Consider the following 22,838-nt stretch of genomic DNA (forward strand, 5'->3'; position numbering starts at 1 on the left):
GCTGTGTAGCTATGGGGTTTTTTTAACAGGGGTAAATGGGGAAAGCAAACTAGGTACCAGCCATTGTTCTATCTTTGAACATTTATGACAAGCCATAAGAGTTCATAATCCAGCAACGAGCCCTGGGTTCAGATTGTGGTTTCTGGCCTGCCACCAGAAATTGCAATATCCATCACAAGCCAGGTTTCAGTAATACACAACATAGCTGTGTAGCAATGTCTGAACATCACCACTGATGAATGTCTGCTGAGAAATAATTTCTAAATATTCCCTTTTCATAAAAACAGAGAGGATACAACAAATGACATTTGTCTTGTGCTGAATCAAGGTCCATCAGATTTTTGCAACAGAAGGGAACAAACATTAGATATTATCAGTGAATGTCCGCTTTCCTTAATAAATAGAAAATGCATTGATGTCAAGAAAAAAACATGCTGCAGGGAGCTGTGATAACACCTGACCATTGTTCTCATGCACTAAATATGGGAACCAAGCAGATACATGTTTAAACCATTGGTACAGAGGATGACAAAATGCTATCCTTTAGAGGATGTTGGACTGTATTGCCTAGCATTCCTCATCATTGACTATACTTGGCTGATGGGAGTTGCAGTTCAACACCCAAATTATACTATATATCCCTCTTATATTTATTGTCCTTAATTGCAGTTTGAGAAAAAGCAGTTGTTACATCTTGCCTCTATGGCTATAAACTATTTCATCCACACACAATATCACTTGAAGATACTAATATATTTTCTTCCATCAGGTACAAGCATACTGGTTCATCTAGTATTCACAGAACAATCAGTAAGATATACCTGTAATCAGTGTACCATGGTTATTATCAAATAACATGGCAAAGATCTGTGCCTCTCTGGGCCCTGATTGACTGTCATGGAAGACCTGCATTAGTGAAAGGGTCTGGATATCCCATACTCTAAAAATCTGAAAGAAAATTGAGATACACAAAAATTCAGTGGGCAGACAGGAAATGTATGAAAGTTGCCTTCCATTCTACAAAGCTTTGACAATTATGTACAAAATGAAATGGGTGGATAAGATAGTTTTCCACCACACTGCTTCTTCTGCTATACATCAGAGGTGTGATGGAAGATACACTGTGTTGTACTTAATTTCCTCCAACTTTATTCCACAGTGAAAAGTCACATGGCATTTAGATGCTTGTCTGCCCCTTAATGTTCCAGGGGGGATTGCAGATTTTTTGTGTAAAGTGCACCATATATTCATATATTTTAACCAAAAGAGGCAGGGTTTGACTTTATGAGAGATAATCTATTGCATAATCCATTTACATGGTCCAGGCGTCGTATGTAGCACCAATAATACAATAAATAAAATACAGTTATTGTATATACTCACATATAACTCTAGAAATTTAAGTCAAAATATCAACTCAGAAAAACCATAGGTTAATGTCAGTATTATAACTTGGCTCCTATTGGAGAAGGAACATTTCCTTTCCTTGAGTAGAGTGCCAAAAGGAGAGAGCTTAATCTATCCTGGGAGAACCTAAAAGAAGCACTGAGCCATTGAACTCCCTCTGCTGCAGCAGCACTCTTTCTGGCTTTTTTGAATGACTAGCCACTGCTATCCATGTGCTAGTGACATCCAATTAGATTTTTTGTAATGTGCTCCACTTGGAGTTTTCTTTGTAGATGGTTCAGAAACTTCAGGTGGCACAAAATGCAGCCCCTCACATATTCAGAAGGACAGGAGGGTCAGAACAGCCGTTCTTGGTTTTATAGGAGCTATTTAGCCACCAGATCTATTTTTGACAGAAGTTTGCTACTGGCGAAGTTTCTGCACAAATCATAGACCAGGGCAGCCAAGTACTGGCCACACTGGTTGCTAGGACATATCTGGACATAATTCAAAGTGCATGTTTTGTTTTGAACTTTAAAGTCCTAAATAGAAGGAAGCAGATTATTTGAAGGACGTCCATGTGTACCAATCTGCACATGCTTTGAAATCATCCTTGCAGACTTTTTTCAAGTGGTTATCCAGGTTGGTGGGCACGAGGAGAAGGAACTTTGTCAGGGATACTCCCACATCTATGGAACCCTATTCCAAACAAAGGTTCAGAGAGGGAGCATTCCAAAATACAATAAAGAGCCTTCTCTGCCCACCTACCCCACACCAATCTTGACTTTTCTCACTGTTACTGGAACCAAGGAAAGAGTGGTTTCAATGAAATTCCAGGAGAAATGTGATGAGAGGGTTAGTGTGAGGCACAAACCAGAGAGCTTCATGTGTCCCTTGGCCACAGATGTAGATGGTCCCTCAGATGACTTAGGATCAAACCACTGTGGTCTTTAACAGCACTTTAAATCAAGCTTGGACATCAGTAGACAGCCAATGCAACTAACACCATATAGGTATAGAGTAATGCATATACTTAGCCACCTCAAGGTTCCTAATGGCTGTCCAGCATTATTAAAGGCATCTCTGCACAAGGAGCACTACAGTACCATTATGTGGATAAGACTGAAATGTGTTTGTCTCAAGCAACCCCCCTTTTCGCCAGGTGTCAGAATAAACTAAATGACTGTAAAATAATCCTTTCAATTTTGTCAATTTCAATAGAATTGATGAAAGACTGTATCTTCTGACATGAACCCACCATAACCCTATGATCACCAGAGCAGGACTTTCTCTAAATCCTGCTATGATTGGTGAGGATATGAGAGAGTTTTCTCAATAGCTGCTCCCATTCTCTGGATTTCCCTTCCTTTGGAGATTAGGATGTTCTCCTTTTGCTAGGAGAACTCAAGGAATCTTTTAATGTATGGAGAGATTTATTTTATCGAGATGTTTTATTTATCTTTTAAAACTTTCATATATTTTAAAATAGATTTTTAAATGAAATGATTTAATTGGTTTTAAATATTACTGTAAATTTGTTGTGATTTGAAACTCGTATCATACAAACTGTCTTCTAGCTTGCTCTGGGGAAAACATGGCATCTTAATTTAACTAACAAAACAATAACAACTGAGGTAAAATCAATATTACTTTAAATCTTTTCATAAATGGCAGTGTAGATATGTTGACTTTAAAACAACTACTATCACTTGGGCACAGCAATAGTTTGCCTAGCAATGTTGATTTCTTTTGTTTAACACCAGGACTAAAAGAAAACCAGTTCAGCTCTAATCATGTGTTTTCATGATACAGATTTTGCAATTTGACTTCAAGAAACAGGGGAAAAAACAAATATTATAATGATTGTGTCAAAATAATTGTTTTACCATCATCAAAAGAGTTATACTGGCCAAATTACACTGTTAGCACAGTTCAGTTCAATGTTTGATTGACGGCTGAACACTATGCTCACCAGCCACAAATTAAATACCAATATGCAACTAATTAATTAATGAAATTAAACAAATGTTTATCTAACATTAAATATAAGCATGTTCCTATGTGATAAAGTGTTGCAAGGAACATATTGTAAGGTAAGTGAAGCAACCTCAAGTTTTGTGGTTTCTTGAATATTTTATTTTTTAGATAAATGTGTCACAAGTTTCCTATCAGTACTTGAAAAACTTTACTTTTGGGAATGTAAGTCAAAGAATTCCCTGACCAGTGTGGCCATTGGCCAGGCTGCTTGGGAAATTCTGAAAACTGCAATTCCTCAAAGTCCTGTTTTTCAGTTTCCAGGCATAACATCACAGCAATTCATGGCATCAAACCACCCTTTGTTTTAAAATTCTATGTGGCCTTTCAAGAGACATTTCAAAGCAAAGAACATTTGTTTAATATGCAATTTATTAAATTACATATTCTGTTTGCCAGAAATAGAGTTAATCCGATTAACGTTTGGGCTCATCCTGAGAGCCAGATGGCTGCCTAATACCTTTATATTAACACATCTGTCACAAACTACCTGTTTTGTTTCTGATGTGAGTTCACTGTGTCCCAAGAGAGAGCTGAAATAATAAGTCCTTAAGACTGTGTGTTCACAAGAAGAGGACAGTTCCCATAAAGCATATTGCAAGCTACCATATATAATAATGTATAAGTCAACCTCATGTATAAGTCAAGGGTGGTTTGGGGGCAAAATTATGGATTTTGATATGACTCATGGATATGTGAAGAGTCATTCTACAGAGAGAGGAAAGCACCATTGCTGACTCAGGAGACCAGCTGCCCCTGGCTGCTACCACCGAGAGTGGAGAGGGAATTGGTGCTTCTTTTAGGTTTTCCCAGGATGGACTAAACAGTTGCTTTCTGCCACTTGTCTCAGACAAGGCATGGTTCCTTTTCAATAAGAGTTAAGGTACAGTACTCATACTGATCCACAGATAAGTTGACTCAGGTTTTTTGGTTGATTTTTTGACTAAAATTTCTAGACTTATACATGAGTATATAGAGGTTTATGAAGTCAAAGCTAGATGACGCACAGTTGGAATCCAGAAGTGCAACAGTTTGTGCCTCTTTCCTCTGTAATGATCAATGATATAAAATGCTTGGTGTGATATCATCACACCTCTAATTTCTGTGCTCTGTTTTGCCCCATGCCTGAGGTGCTATTTGCAGGCAGTGAAAAACTCAATAGTTTGATAATGCATTTTGTTTAGATAATTGCTTTCTCTGATATAGGGGCATGTAATTTGAGTCTTACGGGTGGTGGGGTGGGGGGAGGGTCCAAACTCCTGCTCATCCATGGAAATGCTCAAGTCTTCAGCATGAGCAAGTCACACTCTTTCAGCCCAGAAGCAAGGCAGTGGTAAACTTCCACAAAATCAATTTTGTTAAGAAAATCCTATACTGTTTCCACTTTTTCTCTCTCTCTTTTTAAAAAAAAAATATATGTGATAATATTTTGTAATAAAAATTATTTATTTAGAAAAAAAAAAGAAAGTTCTATATTAAAGTCACCTTAAATTGGAGACAACTTGACAGCACACAGGTACCACTACTAATGTAGGAGAGTCATCAAAAATTTTGAATTAAACGCTATTAGTTAGTTCTAGGCTTTATTGGCGAGTTGACAAATATGACAGATTGGCTTTAGACTTAAAACATTGATGGCAAGACTAGACATTGCAAAAGAGGAAGTAACATGAAATTAAGTGCTTTTGGCTAGAGCTTAGAGTTGTATGCAGATCCGTTTTCTTTCATTACATCCATTTTTTTTGTTACTTTCATTACCTTTGGGAGTACGTAATGGGAAGACCCCTCCTGGTACGAAGATCAGTTCTTCACGAAAGCAAGCAGCAGTGAATCTTGGCTCCTTGCCTGTTTTTCATGAGCAGTGTCCTTGCCTTGCAAAGAAAGCATGTGTGGCATACAGGCCCAGAAAGTGTACATGCCTGCCTGCAAGTTCTCTTACTCCTCTGGAGTAAGAGAACTTGCCTCAGAAAGTGGCATGCAGGTCCAGGAAATGCATCCACCTGCCTGCAACCAAGCGCCTCCTCTGTAGTAAACTTGCATCCTTGCCTTAGAAAGTGTGTGTGGTGTGCAGGCCCAGAAAGTGTGCATACCTGCTTGCAGCCGAGTGCCTCCTCTGGAGTTAACTTATCCCCTTGCCTTGGAAAGTGCATGTGGAATGCAGGCCCAGAAAGTATACCTGCCTGCCTGCAGCTGAATGCCTCATATAAAGTAAACTTGCCTGGAAAGTGTGTGTGGTGTGCAGGCCCAGAAAGCACAAGCACCTGGCTACAGCCAAGCACCTCCTCTGGAGTAAACTTGCCTCCTTGCCTTGGAAAGTACATGTGTCATGCAGGCCCAGAAAGCATGCCACAGGTAAGACACCTCCTTAAAGTGCACACCTGCCTGCAGCTGAGCAACTCTCCTCTAGAGTAGAGCTTAAATGCCTAAAATGACAAGAAGGGGAGCCTAGGAAGCCCCACCCCCATAATGGACCAATTGAAAATGGCAACCCAGAGAAAAAACAGATATCTGCCCTCCCAATTTCCTGAGGCTCTCAAAAAGCAGATTGCCCCCTCCCCTCCCTGGAAGCCGGGACACAAAACGGGTCAAGGTTTACAAGGATTGCACAAGCCTGCAGTAGAGCTGCTTTTCTAAACATGCTTTCATGTACCTCAATTATACTGGAATCCACAGGATGTTTGAACTATGGACAGGATTAAAGATTTGGACATCTACAAATGCATATGGCACACTTGCTTTTTTGAAACTTTAGATTTGGATCTCTCTCTTATTATTTATTTATTTATTTCAAGCATTTATACCCCGTTCTTCTCAACCTCCAAGGAGGGACTCACAAGTGTGCAACATACACCTGGCTCCTCATATACTTGAAGCCCATTTTAGTGGTATGAAACAACACTCCCTCAATGACCACATTTTTATGGCACCCCTCCCCAATCCACTACTTAATATTAATCAACTGCAAATCATGTCACCAAAGTTAGTGACAAAGGGCTATTTTGGACAGGAAGTCCTACTTGTTTCAATGGCTTTTCTAGTAAATATCAGGGCATTACCAGAGGCAGCATCTACATTGGCATGTTGACTGTGTGTCTCCTTAAATAACTTTGAATTTGTAGGGGCAGCTTTGGGGTCTGGTTCTGTTCAATCCAGATGACAAAAAACTACAAGGCAGTGCGCCCAGGAGCTTGCTCAGCTACCATGCCATGGTGGTTTCCTAGCGATTTGGGTGAGTAGACTGGGCTCAACTGAATTGCAACTGGATAATTCACCCAATTTATTTGTTCACTGTGTCTACACCTCATGCCATTCCAATCTATACAGCTGTAAAATTAATAAAGTTGTGGCCTTTTAAAAATGCTCCAATCACTCCATGCATGCATTTCCATCTGGGATTTTTCTACTTAACAGCAGCTTTTTACTGCCAGCCCACAACTGTCTTCTTTTCATTTCTTAGTCTAGTGCCACCAATAAAATGAGATCAAATTCCCAATGGAAACCGATCTGATAAACACCATTTTGTTTTTATATCCTCTTATTGTTTTATTGCAGTTGCTTCAATTTAACAAAATGGGAGAAAAGAAAGCTCCTTTTACAAAGCTTTTTCTGCTGTCACCAAGGCCTCATTCACATCTATGTCTAATGCCGTTTGAAATTGCATTATGTGGATGGTGTAGATTCATATGATTTGGTTTTACACTTCATTTTAAGGTCAGTGTAGATAGAGCCCAAGTTTCTCTCTTTCTCCATATTGTCTGTGTCTGTGAATGCATTTACATATAGAATTAATACAGTTTTATACTGCTTTAAATGCCATGGTTCAATATTATGGAATTCTGGGATTTTTAATTTGGCAAGGGACGAGTTCTCTTTGGCAGAGCAAGCTAAAGTTTTTCCAAAGTGACAGGTCCCATGATTCCATAGCATTAAGCAATGGCAGCAAAAGTGGCATCGAACTGCATTACTTTTACAGTCAAAATTTTGCTTTGTTTGTTTTTTAACATTGATGAGCCTTGGTAGGATGGTGAAAGTGAACAAGAGAAAAATATTTTGGGGGCAGGGTTGCAGCAACTTGCCAGAAGTAAACAGTGCAATGAAGTTCAAGGCTGGGGAAGCTAAACAGCAGCTGTCTCCAGAATCTGTTATTGAGTATGCAAGAAGAGCAAAACAGAATGAAAAGAGGAAAATAGATAAGCCTGCCTTGCCAGTTATCCTGGGATGTTGAATAAGTATGGATCTATGTGCTCAAGAGGAATGGTGCTGCCTGCTAGACTGCTTGCTCATTCCTACATTCTGTAAGTATTTCCTCCATTATCTCAAATTGGATCATGGCCTCTATGTATTATATAATATTAAGTTCAAAACATATTTTTCATATATTGTCGAAGGCTTTCATGGCCGGAATCACTCAGTTCTTGTGGGTTTTTTCGGGCTATATGGCCATGTTCTAGAGGCATTTCTCCTGACGTTTCGCCTGCATCTATGGCAAGCATCCTCAGAGGGTCTGGTTGCAATTAGTACAATGGGTTTATATATCTGTGGAATGGTTGGGGTGGGGCAAGGAGCTCTTCCCTGCTGCAGTTAGGTGTGAATGTTAGCTAATCACCTTCATTAGCATTTGAAGGCCTGCCTGAGTCTGGGAAAATCTGTTGCTGGGAGTTGTTAATCTGTGCCTGATTTCTTCCTCTCTGATGTTTAGCTGTTATAATTTTAGAGTTTTTTAATACTGGTAGCCAGATCCAGTTCACCTTCACGGTCTCTTCCCTTCCGTTGAAATTGTCCACATGCCTGTGGACTTCAATGGCTTCTCTGTGTAGTCTGACATGGTGGTTGTTGGTGTGGTCCAGCATTTCTGTGTTCTCAAATAATATGCTGTGTCCAGGCTGGTTCATCAGGTGCTCTGCTATGGCTGACTTCTCTGGTTGAAGTAGTCTGCAGTGCCTTTCATGTTCCTTGATGCGTGTCTGGGCGCTGCGTTTGGTGGTCCCTATGTAGACTTGTCCACAGCTGCATGGTATACGGTAGACTCCTGCAGAGGTGAGAGGATCCCTCTTGTCCTTTGCTGAACGTAGCATTTGTTGGATTTTCTTGGTGGGTTTGTAGATTGTTTGTATGTTGTGTTTCCTCATCAGCTTCCCTATGCGGTCAGTGGTTCCCTTGATGTATGGCAGGAACACTTTTCCTCGGGGTGGATCTTCATCTTTACTCTCGTGGTTTGTTCTTGGTCTTGTAGCTCTTCTGATGTCTGAGGTGGAGTATCCATTGGCCTGGAGAGCCCAGTTGAGGTGGTTCAGTTCATCTTGGAGGAGGTGGGGTTCGCAGATTCTTTTTGCACGGTCTGCCAAGGCTTTGATGGTGCTTCTTTTTTGACTTGGGTGATGGTTGGAGTTTTTATGTAGATATCTATCTGTGTGTGTGGGTTTTCTGTAGACGGTGTGACCCAATTGTTGATCTGGTTTGCGGATGACTAGGACATCTAGAAAAGGCAGTCTTCCTTCATTTTCTTTTTCCATGGTGAACTGGATGTTTGGATGGATGCTGTTAAGATGGTCCAGGAACCTGTTGAGTTCTTCATCTCCATGGCTCCAAATGGTGAAGGTGTCATCCACATATCTGAACCATATCGTGGGCTTTTTCGTTGCTGTCTCCAGGGCTTGTTCTTCAAAGTGTTCCATGTAGAAGTTAGCTATGACTGGGCTGAGAGGGCTCCCCATAGCTACTCCATCTTTCTGTTCGTAGAATTCATTGTCCCACTGAAAGTAACTGGTGGTGAGGCAATGGTGAAACAGAGCCGTGATGTCTTCTGGGAACCTCTGGTTGATGAGTGCCATGGTGTCTGCTACCGGGACCATGGTAAATAGAGATACCACATCGAAGCTGATCAGTTTGTCGTTTGTATTTAGCTTGAGATTGCTGATTTTTTCTATGAAGTGGGCTGAGTCCTTGATGTAGTGTGTAGTGAGCCCAATATGGCTTTGTAACTGTGCAGCAAGAAATTTTGCTAGGTCGTAAGTGGGGGATCCAATGGCACTCACGATGGGTCTGAGTGGGGTGGAGTCCTTATGGATTTTTGGGAGTCCATAAAGCCTGGGTGGATGGGCTTCCGATTTACATAGCTGCTGTCGTATGTCAAAGTTTATTGAGGAGTTCTTAATCAGGGTGTTGGTTTTCCTGGTTATTTTGGCAGTTGGGTCTTGCTTGAGTTTTTTGTATATAGTAGGGTCCAGGAGTTTTCTGATCTTCTCCTTGTATTGCTCCGTATGCATGATGACTGTGGCATTCCCCTTGTCTGCTGGCAGAATGAGGATATCAGGATCTGAATTTAGGTCTCGAATGGCTTCTCTTTCCTTCCTAGTAATGTTACTGGAGGGGAGTTTTGCCTTTTTCAGGATCCTTGCTGCTTCCGCTCGTACTTCTTCTGCTTCTTCCTCTGGTAGGCGGTAAATTGCTGATTCGACATTGGCATTGGCAATGATGTTTTCTACTGGGATCCTGGTGGCGGTTACAGCAAAGTTTCCTCCTTTCGCTAGTATGGATACTTGGTCTTCAGAGAGTTGTCTGTCTGTCAGGTTGATGATGGTCCGTGATGTATCCAGTTCTGGTTTCGGCTGTTGCTTTTGGCGTTTGTGGAATTTTTGTTTTTGTCTGTTGGTGTGGACAACCATGTTCTTCTCCATTTTCCTGTAAGTGAGATTGTCTATTTTGTCCCAGTCCTGGGAATTCATCTTCTGGCTGATATTGATATGGAGATGCAGTAGTTCCTTGTCTGTGTTTGCGAGTTCTTTGCAGATGGTGTGGATTCTCTCTCTTAAGAGGTCAGGGAGCACAATAGATGTGCTTTCCTGGTCCTTAGTTTCTCCAATTTCCGTGTGTCTTGGAACAGTTTCTCCCCGTAGAGATGTTCAATGTATTGTCGAAGGACCAGGAAAGCACATCTATTGTGCTCCCTGACTTTCCTTCTACGCTGCAGAGACACAGATACCATCCCACAATTCCTCGCAGCCAAAAGGACTTTCAAAACACCACAGGCTCACCGGATCTAAACACTGGCATTACATCAGCTGTGCCCTCAAACATTCTTTTATGTACTATTCAACAAATCGCCCTCGGGATGCAATTGACCTAGAAACTCCTACAATTTGTCAGGAGAGGGCAGATTAAACTTTGATTAAAGACAGTGACTTTTAAATGCAATTGCTTTTAAAAAATCTTCCTCCAGAACCAATAGGTAAAGCAGGAAAAAAAAAGGGGGGGGGGATCTGCTAATTTCATAAAAGGAAAACTAGCATTAAATTTTGACTGTGCAAAAAAGTAGGATTGGAGGGAGAAGTTTAGGATAGGAAAACTAGTCATTTTTATTCTGCATCGCATGCTTGAAAGTAGTTTTAAATAAGAATCACATGAAATGTATTAATTGGAAATCAACACAGGCAACAACCTACTAACCCATCATCAGACAATGAAAGACTTCTTTTGTCTGAAAGGTAATATATTACTTCGCCTTTATGTAGCCATTAATCTGGGGATGGACAATTGCAGAGAGTCTGGAGCCTATTTGCACTCCTTATGACTCCTGAAACACTACAGACTAGCAAAAGCCCAGACTAGAAGGTCACCTAAAGTTTCGAAAACCTGGCCGTTTTAATGTGCAAGGAGGCCTCTGCAACTTATTTTTTTTCTAAATAACCACTTCTGAAAGCCTTTAGGAGACCCATTCCACCGACCCTTGAGTTTGGATAGAAAAGGGGAAGCTGAGACTGGAGAGCTGAAGATCCTAAAAGCAGTCCTAGGACCATCATCATCTAATCCCCACATTAACTCTTTTACTGGGATCAGTGGTCTTAAATGTATACAAATTCTGCTAAATCACTCCTTTTCCATACCACCTCATCACACAAGGTAAAATCAGCATTCTAGCATGCGGCCAGGACACTTCCTCCTCAGAGCTCGTTGGACACCATCACATGATATACAACAGCTTCCAGCAGGGCCCGTGGAGGAAGTGTCCTGACAGCATGGTAGGATGCTTCCCTTGGAACACGGGAGGTTTCCCATGTTCCATGAAGAACAACAGGGCTAGTGCAGGGGAAGCTGTGTGGTGATGCTTTTCCACGTGTGATGGGAAAGCGGCACTGTGGGTGAGGCAGGGCGCAGAGTGTTGGGATTGTTCCTCTGCCCCACTGATACGCTATGGAGGCTGACAAATCACCCCACGAGACTTCATCAATGTGGTGAGGCTCATAGTGTCCTGCAGATGTGATAATATAGACTGCTGTGAACCAGTATGGCTAGAGGTTTGGATATTGGACAAAACCAGGGTTCAAATCTCTACTTAGCCATGGTAGCCCACTGGATGATCTTGAGCATGTCATTATATCACTCAGCTTCAGAGGAAATCAAAGGCAAATTCTCTCTGAAGAATTCTTGCCAAGAAAACTCCATGATAGATTGATCTTATGGTTGCCATAAAATCGAAATTCTTGAAGGCACACAACAGCAACAACAACTGCAGTGCTTAGATACTTGTTTTTAAAACTAAAATTTGAAGATAAATGGCATAGAATATTATGTATTTTTCTACTTTGCTTTAAATTATTGTAGTAATGCTTGTAAATAACATCAGTCTAAAAATATTTATTTTCATCAGTTTTGAAAATGTCATGAAGTTCCTCCATATACAAGTAGTGAAACCCCATGAAAGTTTCTTTGGAAATGAGACTTACTGATTTTAATGAGACACCGTATACCTAGAAATGCCTGGTCAGGTGTAAATCAGACACTAAGAGTGCATCTATACAATAAAAATAACGCAATTTGATACTACTTTCATATGGTTCAATGCTGTGTAATTATAAAATAACACATTTGTTTCATGACTCATGGTGGTTTTGCTTTTTCTAAAAAAATAAAATAAATCCACGATTGCCTCTCAGATAATGAGTCTAAAGATTTCACGTTAGCCTTTCTGAAACAGAATTCAATAACATTTTATAGGTATCCTGTCAGTAAAACTATACAAAAATATCCTTTAGGAATAGCTTTTTAAATCCAAGTCTATTCATAAAGTTACTGGAAAAGCTAGCATAACAAAAAAATGATCTTATATAATATTCCATTCAAGGCATGTTTGTCCTTCCTACCATTATTGAAAATGGATGTGAAGTAAAGACTTTGTGATAGTTTTTTGATGTATGCTGCACATATAGCTCCTATGTCACCCAGAGCAGCATGTGCATTGTGTAGGTAGCAAACAATATAAATAAACAGGTCTGTTTTCCACTGTGGTTTCTTTCCTCTCTCTTTGGCCAAGGGCTACATTGATTATGCAAGCAATGGTTTCAAATATGAATAATTTGGACACCGTTTGCTGTGAGCACGGCTTCTGAACAACTTGGTGACAACTTGGCCTGCACACATCCTTACACGAGCTTTAGGGACAAACAACAGCTGAGAAATCTTTCCTTGGAACATTTGGAAATGTCTACTTTCAAACTGGGAAGCCTATTAATATCAAAAGTGCTATTTTAGTTTCAAAGCCAAGTAATATCAAGAGCACTGTTCAAGTTCTGGTAAAGAAGAGACTGGCTCATGATGCCCCTATGTAGCTATATGTAGAATTCAGCATGCTTTCCGAGAGACTGCTAGGTTACATACATCATCCTGGAGACAGAAGGTAGAAAAATGTTGCTTCTTAAACTTAATTTTAACAGACCTGGAGATAATTATGTTTTAAAAACATTAGAATCTAAAGGTCTTTCTTATGGATATACTCTCTAACATTTTGCAGCTAATGCCCAGAACCAGGGTACCTAAGCAATACCAGATTATGGTCAAGATGGCAAAAGCTACTAATAAGGAAGAGTACTTCCTAAGAAGGACTGGAACACTTTGCTTTTGCCAGAAGAGGAGGAGGATTACCTTGCTTTTCTCTCTGGATCAAGACCCAAATGCAATAATAGGGAAGTGCAAAAAAAAAAAAATCCTCCATCCTCTCAGTTATATTTTTATAAAGGCATTGTAACACAAATAGATGAAATCCCCAGTGTCTTTATTCAAATAACTGTAATTTAAAAAAGAAAATGATCCACCATTGAACATTTATCTTCAATCTTACCAATATAAAGATGGTCTACTTGCTGTTTACTACTGATAAAAGAACCTTTGTATCTCTTCTAAGATGAAGACACTCTATATTAACTGCTGGATTTCATATTTTCTAAAATGGAAGATTGAACTTTTTGTTTTATTGGTCCAAGTATTTCTAGAAGGTACTCCAGGTGAAATCTAAATCCATATCATCTGGCAGGACTTCATTTTAACATCCTCACACCTCTCCACCTCCATTCCATCTTAAGAAACTATATAAGCAGTCACTTCAAATCAATGTTTCTTCCCTGTCATCTTACCACCAATATTGTTACAGCATTTTGTTTGATGAAGAAAATTGAACTTTCCTTGATTCACCAAATAAGGGTTATAATTTACAACCTCATCAGATGGGGCTGTTTTCTGCAGCAACACTGGTTCATCAGTAGTTTTGCAACAGAGCCCACTGGCTCCCATCCCATGATGTAGAGCTACTTCCAGTGGGTGTCCATTGCAAAACTGCTGAGGAACCGCCATATGCCACCACTACGGCAACACGGGAGGCTTCCCATGTTGCATTTGATCAACAGGAGGAAGCCGGACAGTGGATGCTTCCCCCATGGGATGAGATAGTGGGGAAGCTGGGCAATGCAGAATAAGGCCATGGGTTGCATTAATGAAGTGCTCAACTGAATATACATGTTCTTTCAAGCCACAACCCAATTAGTAAGACTAGGGCTCCTTCTACACAGCTGTATAAAATCCAGATTATCTGCTTTGAGGTGGCTTATATGGCAGTGTAGACTCAGATAATCCAGTTCAAAGTAGATAATGTGGATCATCTGCCTTGATATTCTGGATTACATGACAGTGTAGAAGGGCCCTCATTGTACTTTCATTCTAAAATATATGTCACTCTTCCACTGGAGAACCGTTTTAGAAAATCTAAGGCAGAATAAATTTGTTTTCACAGGTAGGCTGCACAGATTTCTTTTTAAACATCCAGCACTCAGCTGCTTTCTCTCCACAAAGAAACTCTCTGTGGGAACTAGTAGTCTGCTGAGTGCAATGTATTAGGGGAAGCATCTGTCTAACGTACTGTGCTGCTTTAATGAATAGAACTGGACAGCATGGGAAAAGGTCACTTGGTTGGAATCCAGTCATACCAGAGGAAATGAAATGAAACAGAGTTCTGAAAATAAATCCTAGTTCTAGTCTTTTTCTATTATATTTATCATCTATATTAGGAATATTAAATAGCATTTCCTTTTGAGGACAACACTCTGATTGGAAAAAAAAAGCCAGCATGGATCTATCAAGAATAAATCCTGCCAGGTGACTCTTTCCTTTATTGATCTGATTTCTGTCTTGCTTGGGGAACATTATCTATGATATTTAGGAGGAAATATTGAAGGAATTTGGTATATTTAGTCTGCAAAAGGCATAGCTGAGAGGAGATGGGAGGGCAAATACGGTAGTTCAATATTACAGGGATTTCAAATGGGGAAAAGTCGAAAGTCCATTTTCTGCTAGAGAAGGGTCTAGATCTAATGGAGATTAAGTTGCCACTAGGGGTGTGCAAAGCTTCAGACCTTTGTTTCGTAATTCGGAGATTCATATGATTCTTTAATGCAAATCTACGAATTACTAATTGGAAAGAAACCCTTCAAAGCATTTATGAATTGAAACAGTAGCCTTTGAAACTTTCGGAGAGATTTGTAAAGATTTGTTGTTTTGGAGCTTTTTTTCAATGTTAAACATACTCTGTCATTCGTAATTTTCTGGGGCAGGTGGTGGCAGGGGCTGTGATAAACAAAGGCAGATGAATGCTGTTTTTTTTTCCTTTTTAGCCAATCAGAAGAAGAAAGGCAATCACATGGCTTTCCGCCCCTCAGCCTCTCTGTGTTTTTGTGGTATTGGCAGGAGAGAGATAAAGACGTGTGTTTGGAGATCTGTTCTATTTCTGTGTGTTTCTTACAACTTAAACTTATAGTAGCTTTTTGATAGTTCCATTTGTTTCTGTCACTCCACATCCAATCTATAACCTTCCTCTTTTGAAACTATCCAACCCCAAACTGCAGCACGTTCTTTTGACATGAGCAGAATTTTGGGAAATGTATTTTGGGAAAATGAGGATCTCTGTAACAGAGTATTCCAATAACTCCACTCTAAACTACATTTCCCAGAATACTGCTCATGCCAACAGAACAGGGCTGCCTGCGTAAAAGCCCGTGTGGGTTAATCACATGTGCTTACATTGAAAAAGTCTTCAAAAATCAGTGGGTAGACTAATTGTGCTGAAACTTGGCAGGCTTGCTGCCCTGTTCATGTTGTCTCATTGTGCCAAAATTTATGGGGATACCTACTTGTAGTTTTTTAAAAATATTTTTCAATTGAAAAGACTTTTAAAAATTCCTAAATATCACTAGATGAGCTAATCTTTCTGAATCTTTGTAGGTTTGTTGTCTCATTGTGCAGAAATTCAAGGAATGCCCCTTGTAGTTTTTTTAATTGTAAAATCGTTATAAATTTCCTTAAAATCAGTGGATGATCAAAACACTCTGAAATTTGGTAGACTTAAAGTTGTAAATGTGGCCTACAAGTGTGCCACGTTTGATCCTGATAGTCACAAAAATGGAGAAACAATCCTCAATTTTTTCCCATTGCTGCTAATGAAACAAATCTTAATGAAGCAATTACGAAGCTTCAGAGATTTGGATTACAAATTGGAACAGGACCCCTCCAAATCTTCATGAATTGAAGCGGGAGCATCAGAATCTTGTATACAAATTACGAATTGGATATCAGCAGTTTCACATACCACTAGTTGCAACTACTGTCTCTAGACTCAACCCACTAAAATCTGCATGTGGTATAACCCCTATCTTTCCCCATTCCGCATTCTGAAAAGGGAAAGAACAGTCTCTCTTGCTAGCCTGCTGAAATCAACAGATCAAGCCAAACACTGTTTCATTTATTTTCATTTATTTGGATTTGGATTTGGGTGAGTAGTCCACAGTCAGTTTACTCAAGTGTAGTCCCCAAAAATGATGGCAGAGAACAATCAATTGGGCATAGAAATCAGTAGGAAATCTCACGTTAAAAGAGCAAAGTATATTTCTCTAACATGTATTTTGAAATTCTGGCTAGTAACCAAAGAACTAAACATATATTTCTGCACAACCAAGAAGGGTTTGGTTGATTTTTCTAGAACCACAGTTCTTCCATACCACACAGCAAACTTCTCCCTAAGAGAAAGAGGCTATGTTGTTCAAGGCATACAAAAACAAAAATTCCATCAGATATGTCTTTGCCCCCATTGCAAGACAGACCTTTGAATCATAGTCAGCTCCACATTTTTTTAGTTTGTTCAGTATCAAATGTGTAGTAATTCATTGCATTTCAATCAGCTTTATCACTGCCAAATATTTCACAGCAATAATCTGATGAGGAATGATGCTGTTTTTCCACCATGGGAGACAAGAGTCATAGTGAAGGGTGACTGAAATGTTACTAAGGAAGCACATCTTGGAACACTATTCCCACTTCAGGACTGGGCCTGCATCATCAAAAACTGACTAATCTCTTAAGCCTCTGTAACAATTTAATAGAGGATTTTTACCTTGTTCTTCATAAAAATAAATAACAGACTGCTGAACAATGTGCTTCTAAAGTACTAATACAGGTAATGAGAATCAAATAGGAATATAGAAATGCCAATGCTAACACTTTTCCAGACACTACTTTCTTCAATCACATTAGAAAACTATCCTTATTATTCCTATCCAGCAGTCCAGTTGCCCAGTGATGCTCATAGCTAAAGTCCAACAATTCTGGAAGGTGCCAGCAGGGGGGAAGATTGGTAAAGAAACATAATTCTGAATTTCCCTTTGCTATACCATGGCTATTATACTGAATATACAAAGAATATAAAGAAATCCCACTGACACAACATCTCAATGAACCAGTACATGTGAAAAAGATCTTGGAGTCCTTGTGGACATCAAGTTAAACATGAGTCAACAATGTGATGCTGCAGCTAAAAAAGCCAATGGGATTTTGGCCTGCATCAATAGGAGTATAGTATCTAGATCCAGGGAAGTAATGCTACCCTTCTATTCAGCCTTGGTCAGAACACACCTGGAATACTGTGTCCAGTTCTGGGCACCATAATTTAAGAGAGATATTGACAAGCTGGAATGTGTCCAGAGGAGGGTGACTGTAATGATCAAGGGTCTGGAGAACAAGCCCTATGAGGAGCGACTTAAAGAGCTGGGCATGTTTAGCCTGCAGAAGAGAAGATTGAGAGGAGACATGATAGCCATGTGTAAATATATGGGAGGGAAAATCATAGGGAAGAGGGAGCAAGCTTGTTTTTTTCTGCCCTGGAGACTAGGACGCGGAGCAATGGCTTCAAACTACAGAAAAGGAGATTCTACCTGAACTTTAGGAAGAACTTTCTGACTGTGAGAGCTGTTCAGGAGTGGAACTCTACCCTGAAGTGTGGTGAAGGCTCCTTCTATGGATGCTTTTAAACAGAGGCTGGATGGCCATCTGTTGGGGATGCTTTGGATGCGATTGTCCTGCTTCTTGGCAGGGGGTAGGACTGGAGAGCCCATGAGGTCTCTTCCAACTCCATGATTCTATGATTCTATGGTTAAAGACCCAACTGGAATAGATCCACTGAAACAATAGAATCTTTGTTACGTTAATACTTACATGAGTTCAATTAATTTCATAGGTCTATTTTATTTACTTACTTTATTTTTATCCTGCCTTTCTCCAGACATAGGGACTCAAGGGAGTGAACAGGAAATATCAATTCTATTGAATTTAAATGCTAATGCAGACAAAATAATGTGTTTGAGAAGCTCATAATTGATAAACAAAATGAAATTAATAGAACAGTAAATGGCTTGGTACTTTGGTACCTGAAGGTACATTTCTCCCTGTATATGCCTGCCTGAAGATTAAGAGGGATGCCCCACCACTGAGTTTAATATTTCATGCTGGGACATGAGACAGTGCCTTCTCATCTATGGCACCCCAGTTGTGGAATGCTTTCCCCTGGAGGCTGAACTGGCACCAACACTCATGGCATATCGATGCCAAGTCAAAACTTGACTTTTTATAAGAGCCTTTGGGCTTTATTAACTCATCCTAAAAATGGTACACATAGTTTACTTTTTTTAAAAGCAAAACACCCTTTAAAATTGGTTTATATTGTATTACTACAGGTATAAAACTGTATTAATTCTATAGCCTAAGTGCAACTTGAATCTCACAAAAACAAATAGTTTGGTAGAGTGTGATCTTACACATGCTTTTAGTGAATGGGAAACATTGACTGGTTCTTTTCTATTTCTTTCATCTTTGTAATCAATGAATAAAAATTAAGTTTTGGCTATAAAATTACCAACAGAAAATATAATTTGGTAGCATGTATGGTGACACCTTAAACAATTAAACTAAAGAAAAAAAAAACGAGTTTACCTTTGCAGTAGAAAGGCTAATGATGTGCTGATCTTTTTCATTGGTGACAATCTCTGTAATACTAAATAAATGCCCCATCAGCTTTCCCACTGGCTTTGTGTTGATGTTAGGGTGCCACAAGCGTAGAATTTTATCATCTCCTATGGATAGAAATTAATTACTGGATCACTCTGCATCACATTTGTAGAGAGTTAGCAACTGGATGATTCTGGGAGAAATGACATTTTAGAAAGTAATTTTTGGACTGCCTAGTAATCCAGTGCTACTATTTTTACAGATCTACATTCATTTGTATGTGATGAAAGGAAACTTAAATTTGTATGAGGATTAATATTTTCTTGTAGAAGCAATGAGTTCTCATATTAATCTCTCTGTCTTAGAGTCAGGAAAATCTGTCAGTCTGCAAGAAATGAATCTGCTGGATTTATATTCATTTGTTGTATTGATATCCACAGTGGCATTTGGGAATTTCTAACCCAATGGTGGAACTGGGAGATAGCTATATAATATACATCTTCATTGTAGACACACCTGCTTGACCAGTATAGCCATATAACTGGTGTGGTTATAAAAAACATTATCAGATGGCAGAGCCGGTGGGGGTTTGGTAAATTAAAGAAAGGAATCGTGAACAGATAGTATTTTTCAGTTGCCCCGTTTCATGACTTTTCCTGTCATCAGACATATCAAACTTTGGAGTGCTTCCCGCAGGAATCCAATATCTTCCTCATCATACAGAACCAAGAAGTCTCCGCTCCCCATGTGTATTTTTGTTTTTAGAAAGTATTCTTAACATTTTAATAATATCCAAACGGTAAAATTGTTCTGCCCCAAACCCCATATGATACAAGAGACAGTGCTTTAGTTTAAAACCATTTCTTTCTATGGGATAAAATTGTTCTGTCCCATATGATGCAAGAGACAGAGTTCCAGTTTTAAACCGTTTCTTTCCATGGGAAGAAATAACCATGCATTTCTATAAACAGAGATGGCAGCTCACTATTCTAAGGACCACCCATTGGAATGCTTCTCTTTACCATACCAAACACCAAAACAAGACAGAAACTGTCAGAGACCCCATCCCATGTCATTTTGAGACAAAACAATGTGTCCTTCATGCTTTTTTGCTAATTTCATGATGTCTCTCTGTGATCACAGGTCAACCCAAATTAACAGGGAGGGGGGCAGGAGCAATGACCAGAAGTATGACTGTTTTGCCTGATGGCAGTTGTGACTCCCTGTTATTTTATGGTGGCTGATAGTGAAGTAAGGGAGGAGGGAATTGTCCATCTGATGAGGTCATATGATAACAAGTCCTCTTATAACTCTTTACATGATTTTTTTTCAATAGGTCTGCCTTTCTTGATAAGGAGTGAGTCTTGTTTTCCTGTATTACATCCTACATGTCATAACTACAGCAACACAATATCTTGAGTAACTGTTTTTTACTCCTAAATCAATGTCAGCTTTTTCCACCAGAACCTATTGATCTTGTGTTGAACAAATGGACAAAACACCTAGCAACAAATAACAGCTTGCTCAGAGTAATATTTTGTGATTTTTAGTTACAAAGGAAGATGGAAGAGTAGATGACCTTTTCAGAATGGCAATTTCTTAAGCTGTTTTTTTAATGGAATTTCAAAGACTGGCTTCAGCAATTTGCTTCTGTCAATCATTCAAGGAGGACTAGATGAGGCGAGTATGTTGCACTGTGTGGTCATTTGTTTGTGAAGCCAGTTACAGTACACAGGGTTGAAAAGTAAACACATGAGGTCCAGCTTTCTGCTGTTAATCTTTTCTTCTTCCAGTCCTATGCTTTTGCTTTTAAAAAAGTATTTAGAGGAGGAGAGGAAAAAAGAGATGCTTTGAGCACAGTATTAGCTCCTCCTGATAATCCCAGCTTCTCTTGCCTTGCTACAAAGGAGCAGTTTTTTAAAGAACAATCTGCTCTATGTGTGCCATTAGTTCCAGGTATACAATTTTACTCAGGGTGCCAGCACAAAGATTTCCCCTTAAAATGTTATCTCTGCACTCTAAAACTAAAGTTGATTCTTATGTACTTTCCATCTTGGTCAACTCCAGTGCTTTTTTATGATGACACATCAAACACAAAAAAGATTTGGCATGTGGGTAGATAGGTTCAGAAATGACTGCATAGTTCCTGGCATGTGTCAAGAAATGGTGTTTGTTGTGGAACTAGTTCAGGGAACTCAAGGAGGTAGTCAGAACTTGGGCTGGTTACTGATGTCTGAGAACAGAAAGGCTTCACAGTGTGTCAGGACCTCTGAAACATTCACTTGATGAATTCTGTCAACAGACTGATGAGTAAGAAAGGACACAATCTCTGTTTCCCTCTCCCTCCCAAGAATAGAATTAAAGGATATTTTAAGCCTGTTTTCTTCAGTAAACAAAATATTTGTTGAAGTGGAAAAGACATGGCTTTTAAATAGATATTTTCATTGACAATAACCTATTGTAGAATGCATTTCTATAGCCAACAGAATCTGACACGTTTTTGGGAGAAATGCATGATTTCAACAAAGACAGCAGTTAATAAAAGTAATAATTCCTTTTTAAAATGAGTATTGGGTTTTTGTTTCTTGATGGATGTGTTCAGAAGATTTGTGTGCTTTGATTTTGAATAAAAACTAATGGGTTGATTTTTTTCCTGAGGAATTTTTATCTCTGATCTTTTAGTAATTTGTTGTTTATTCGTTCAGTCGCTTCTGACTCTTTATGACCTCATGGACCAGGCCACGCCAGAGCTCCCTGTTGGCTCCGGCCACCCCCAGATCCTCCAAGGTCAAGCCAGTCACTTCAAGGATACCATCCATCCATCTTGTCCTTAGTCAGCCCCTCTTCCTTTTTCCTTTCATTTCCCCCAGCATTTTTTATCTTCTCCAAGCTTTCCTGTTTCTCATGATGTGGCCAAAGTACATCTTTGCCTCTAATATCCTTCCCTCCAGTGAGCAGCCGGGCATTATTTCCTGGAGTATGGACTGGTTTGATCTTCTTGAGATCCAAGTCACTTTCAGAATTTTCCTTCAACACCACAGTTCAAAAGCATCTATCTTCCTTTGCTCAGCCTTCCTTAGGGTGCAGCTCTTGCATCTATAGGTTACTATGGGGAATACCATTGCAACAGGTATTTTAATTTTTCCTTGAAAACTGAACTAGATAGAGTTGTTTGTTCTTATATTTATTTATTCCCTGCCTTTTTCCCAATTCAGGCTTACAACAAATTAAAAAGCACATAATTAGAATCCACAAGATACTTTAATTTTTTTTAAAAAAAATCCAAAAATTAAAAGCAAATTAAAACCTTAAACACGTAATATCCACACCAGTACTACAATAGAACTTGAGTAGTGGAAGTCATAGTGAATTGTATTGTGCACTCCCTGCTGTTCAAGGTAAGCAGCAGTAGACATTGGACAAACCAGGGATTCATGAAACTTTGTATTTTAGCAAAGCTTTGGTGCTCCACTTGTAATTTTGGGTCATGAGGTGGGTTTCCCTACATATTATATTTGGTCTCATGTATATATTACATTAATTTTTATAGTTTTGCACAGAGGAATGATTACAAACAATAAGAATAAATTTTCTGTAACCAAGCCATTTTGAAAGTGATTATAAAGATTTAAATATGTTGAACTGAATACATTTCACTTACCTCCAGTAACAACAATATTGGCTTTTGTGCAATATGTGAAGGCATTCACTCCTCTTGGTATAGAAAATTCCCTGACAGCTCTGGAATCACAATAGTATATTTGATCAAATAGAGAATAAAAAGAAATTTTAATGATTCATTTTTATTCATCACTTTATGTCAA

The 22,838-nt window shown here is 39.2% G+C and overlaps 1 protein-coding gene across 1 annotated transcript in view; it reads right to left on the bottom strand.

The window, feature by feature from the left end:
* The window catches only part of WDR64 (WD repeat domain 64), an 87,619-nt gene that overhangs the window by 38,924 nt on the left and 25,857 nt on the right, over positions 1-22,838 (bottom strand). Inside the window, exons 9-11 of the mRNA XM_067464456.1 lie at positions 22,676-22,755; positions 19,000-19,139; positions 822-948 (exon numbers count right to left, since the gene is read on the bottom strand). Of these exons, the coding sequence (XP_067320557.1) occupies positions 822-948; positions 19,000-19,139; positions 22,676-22,755 (347 nt within the window). The remainder of the gene's footprint in view (positions 1-821; positions 949-18,999; positions 19,140-22,675; positions 22,756-22,838) is intronic.

Source organism: Anolis sagrei, chromosome 1 (assembly GCF_037176765.1).
Source record: "Anolis sagrei isolate rAnoSag1 chromosome 1, rAnoSag1.mat, whole genome shotgun sequence".
NCBI lineage: Eukaryota > Metazoa > Chordata > Lepidosauria > Squamata > Dactyloidae > Anolis > Anolis sagrei.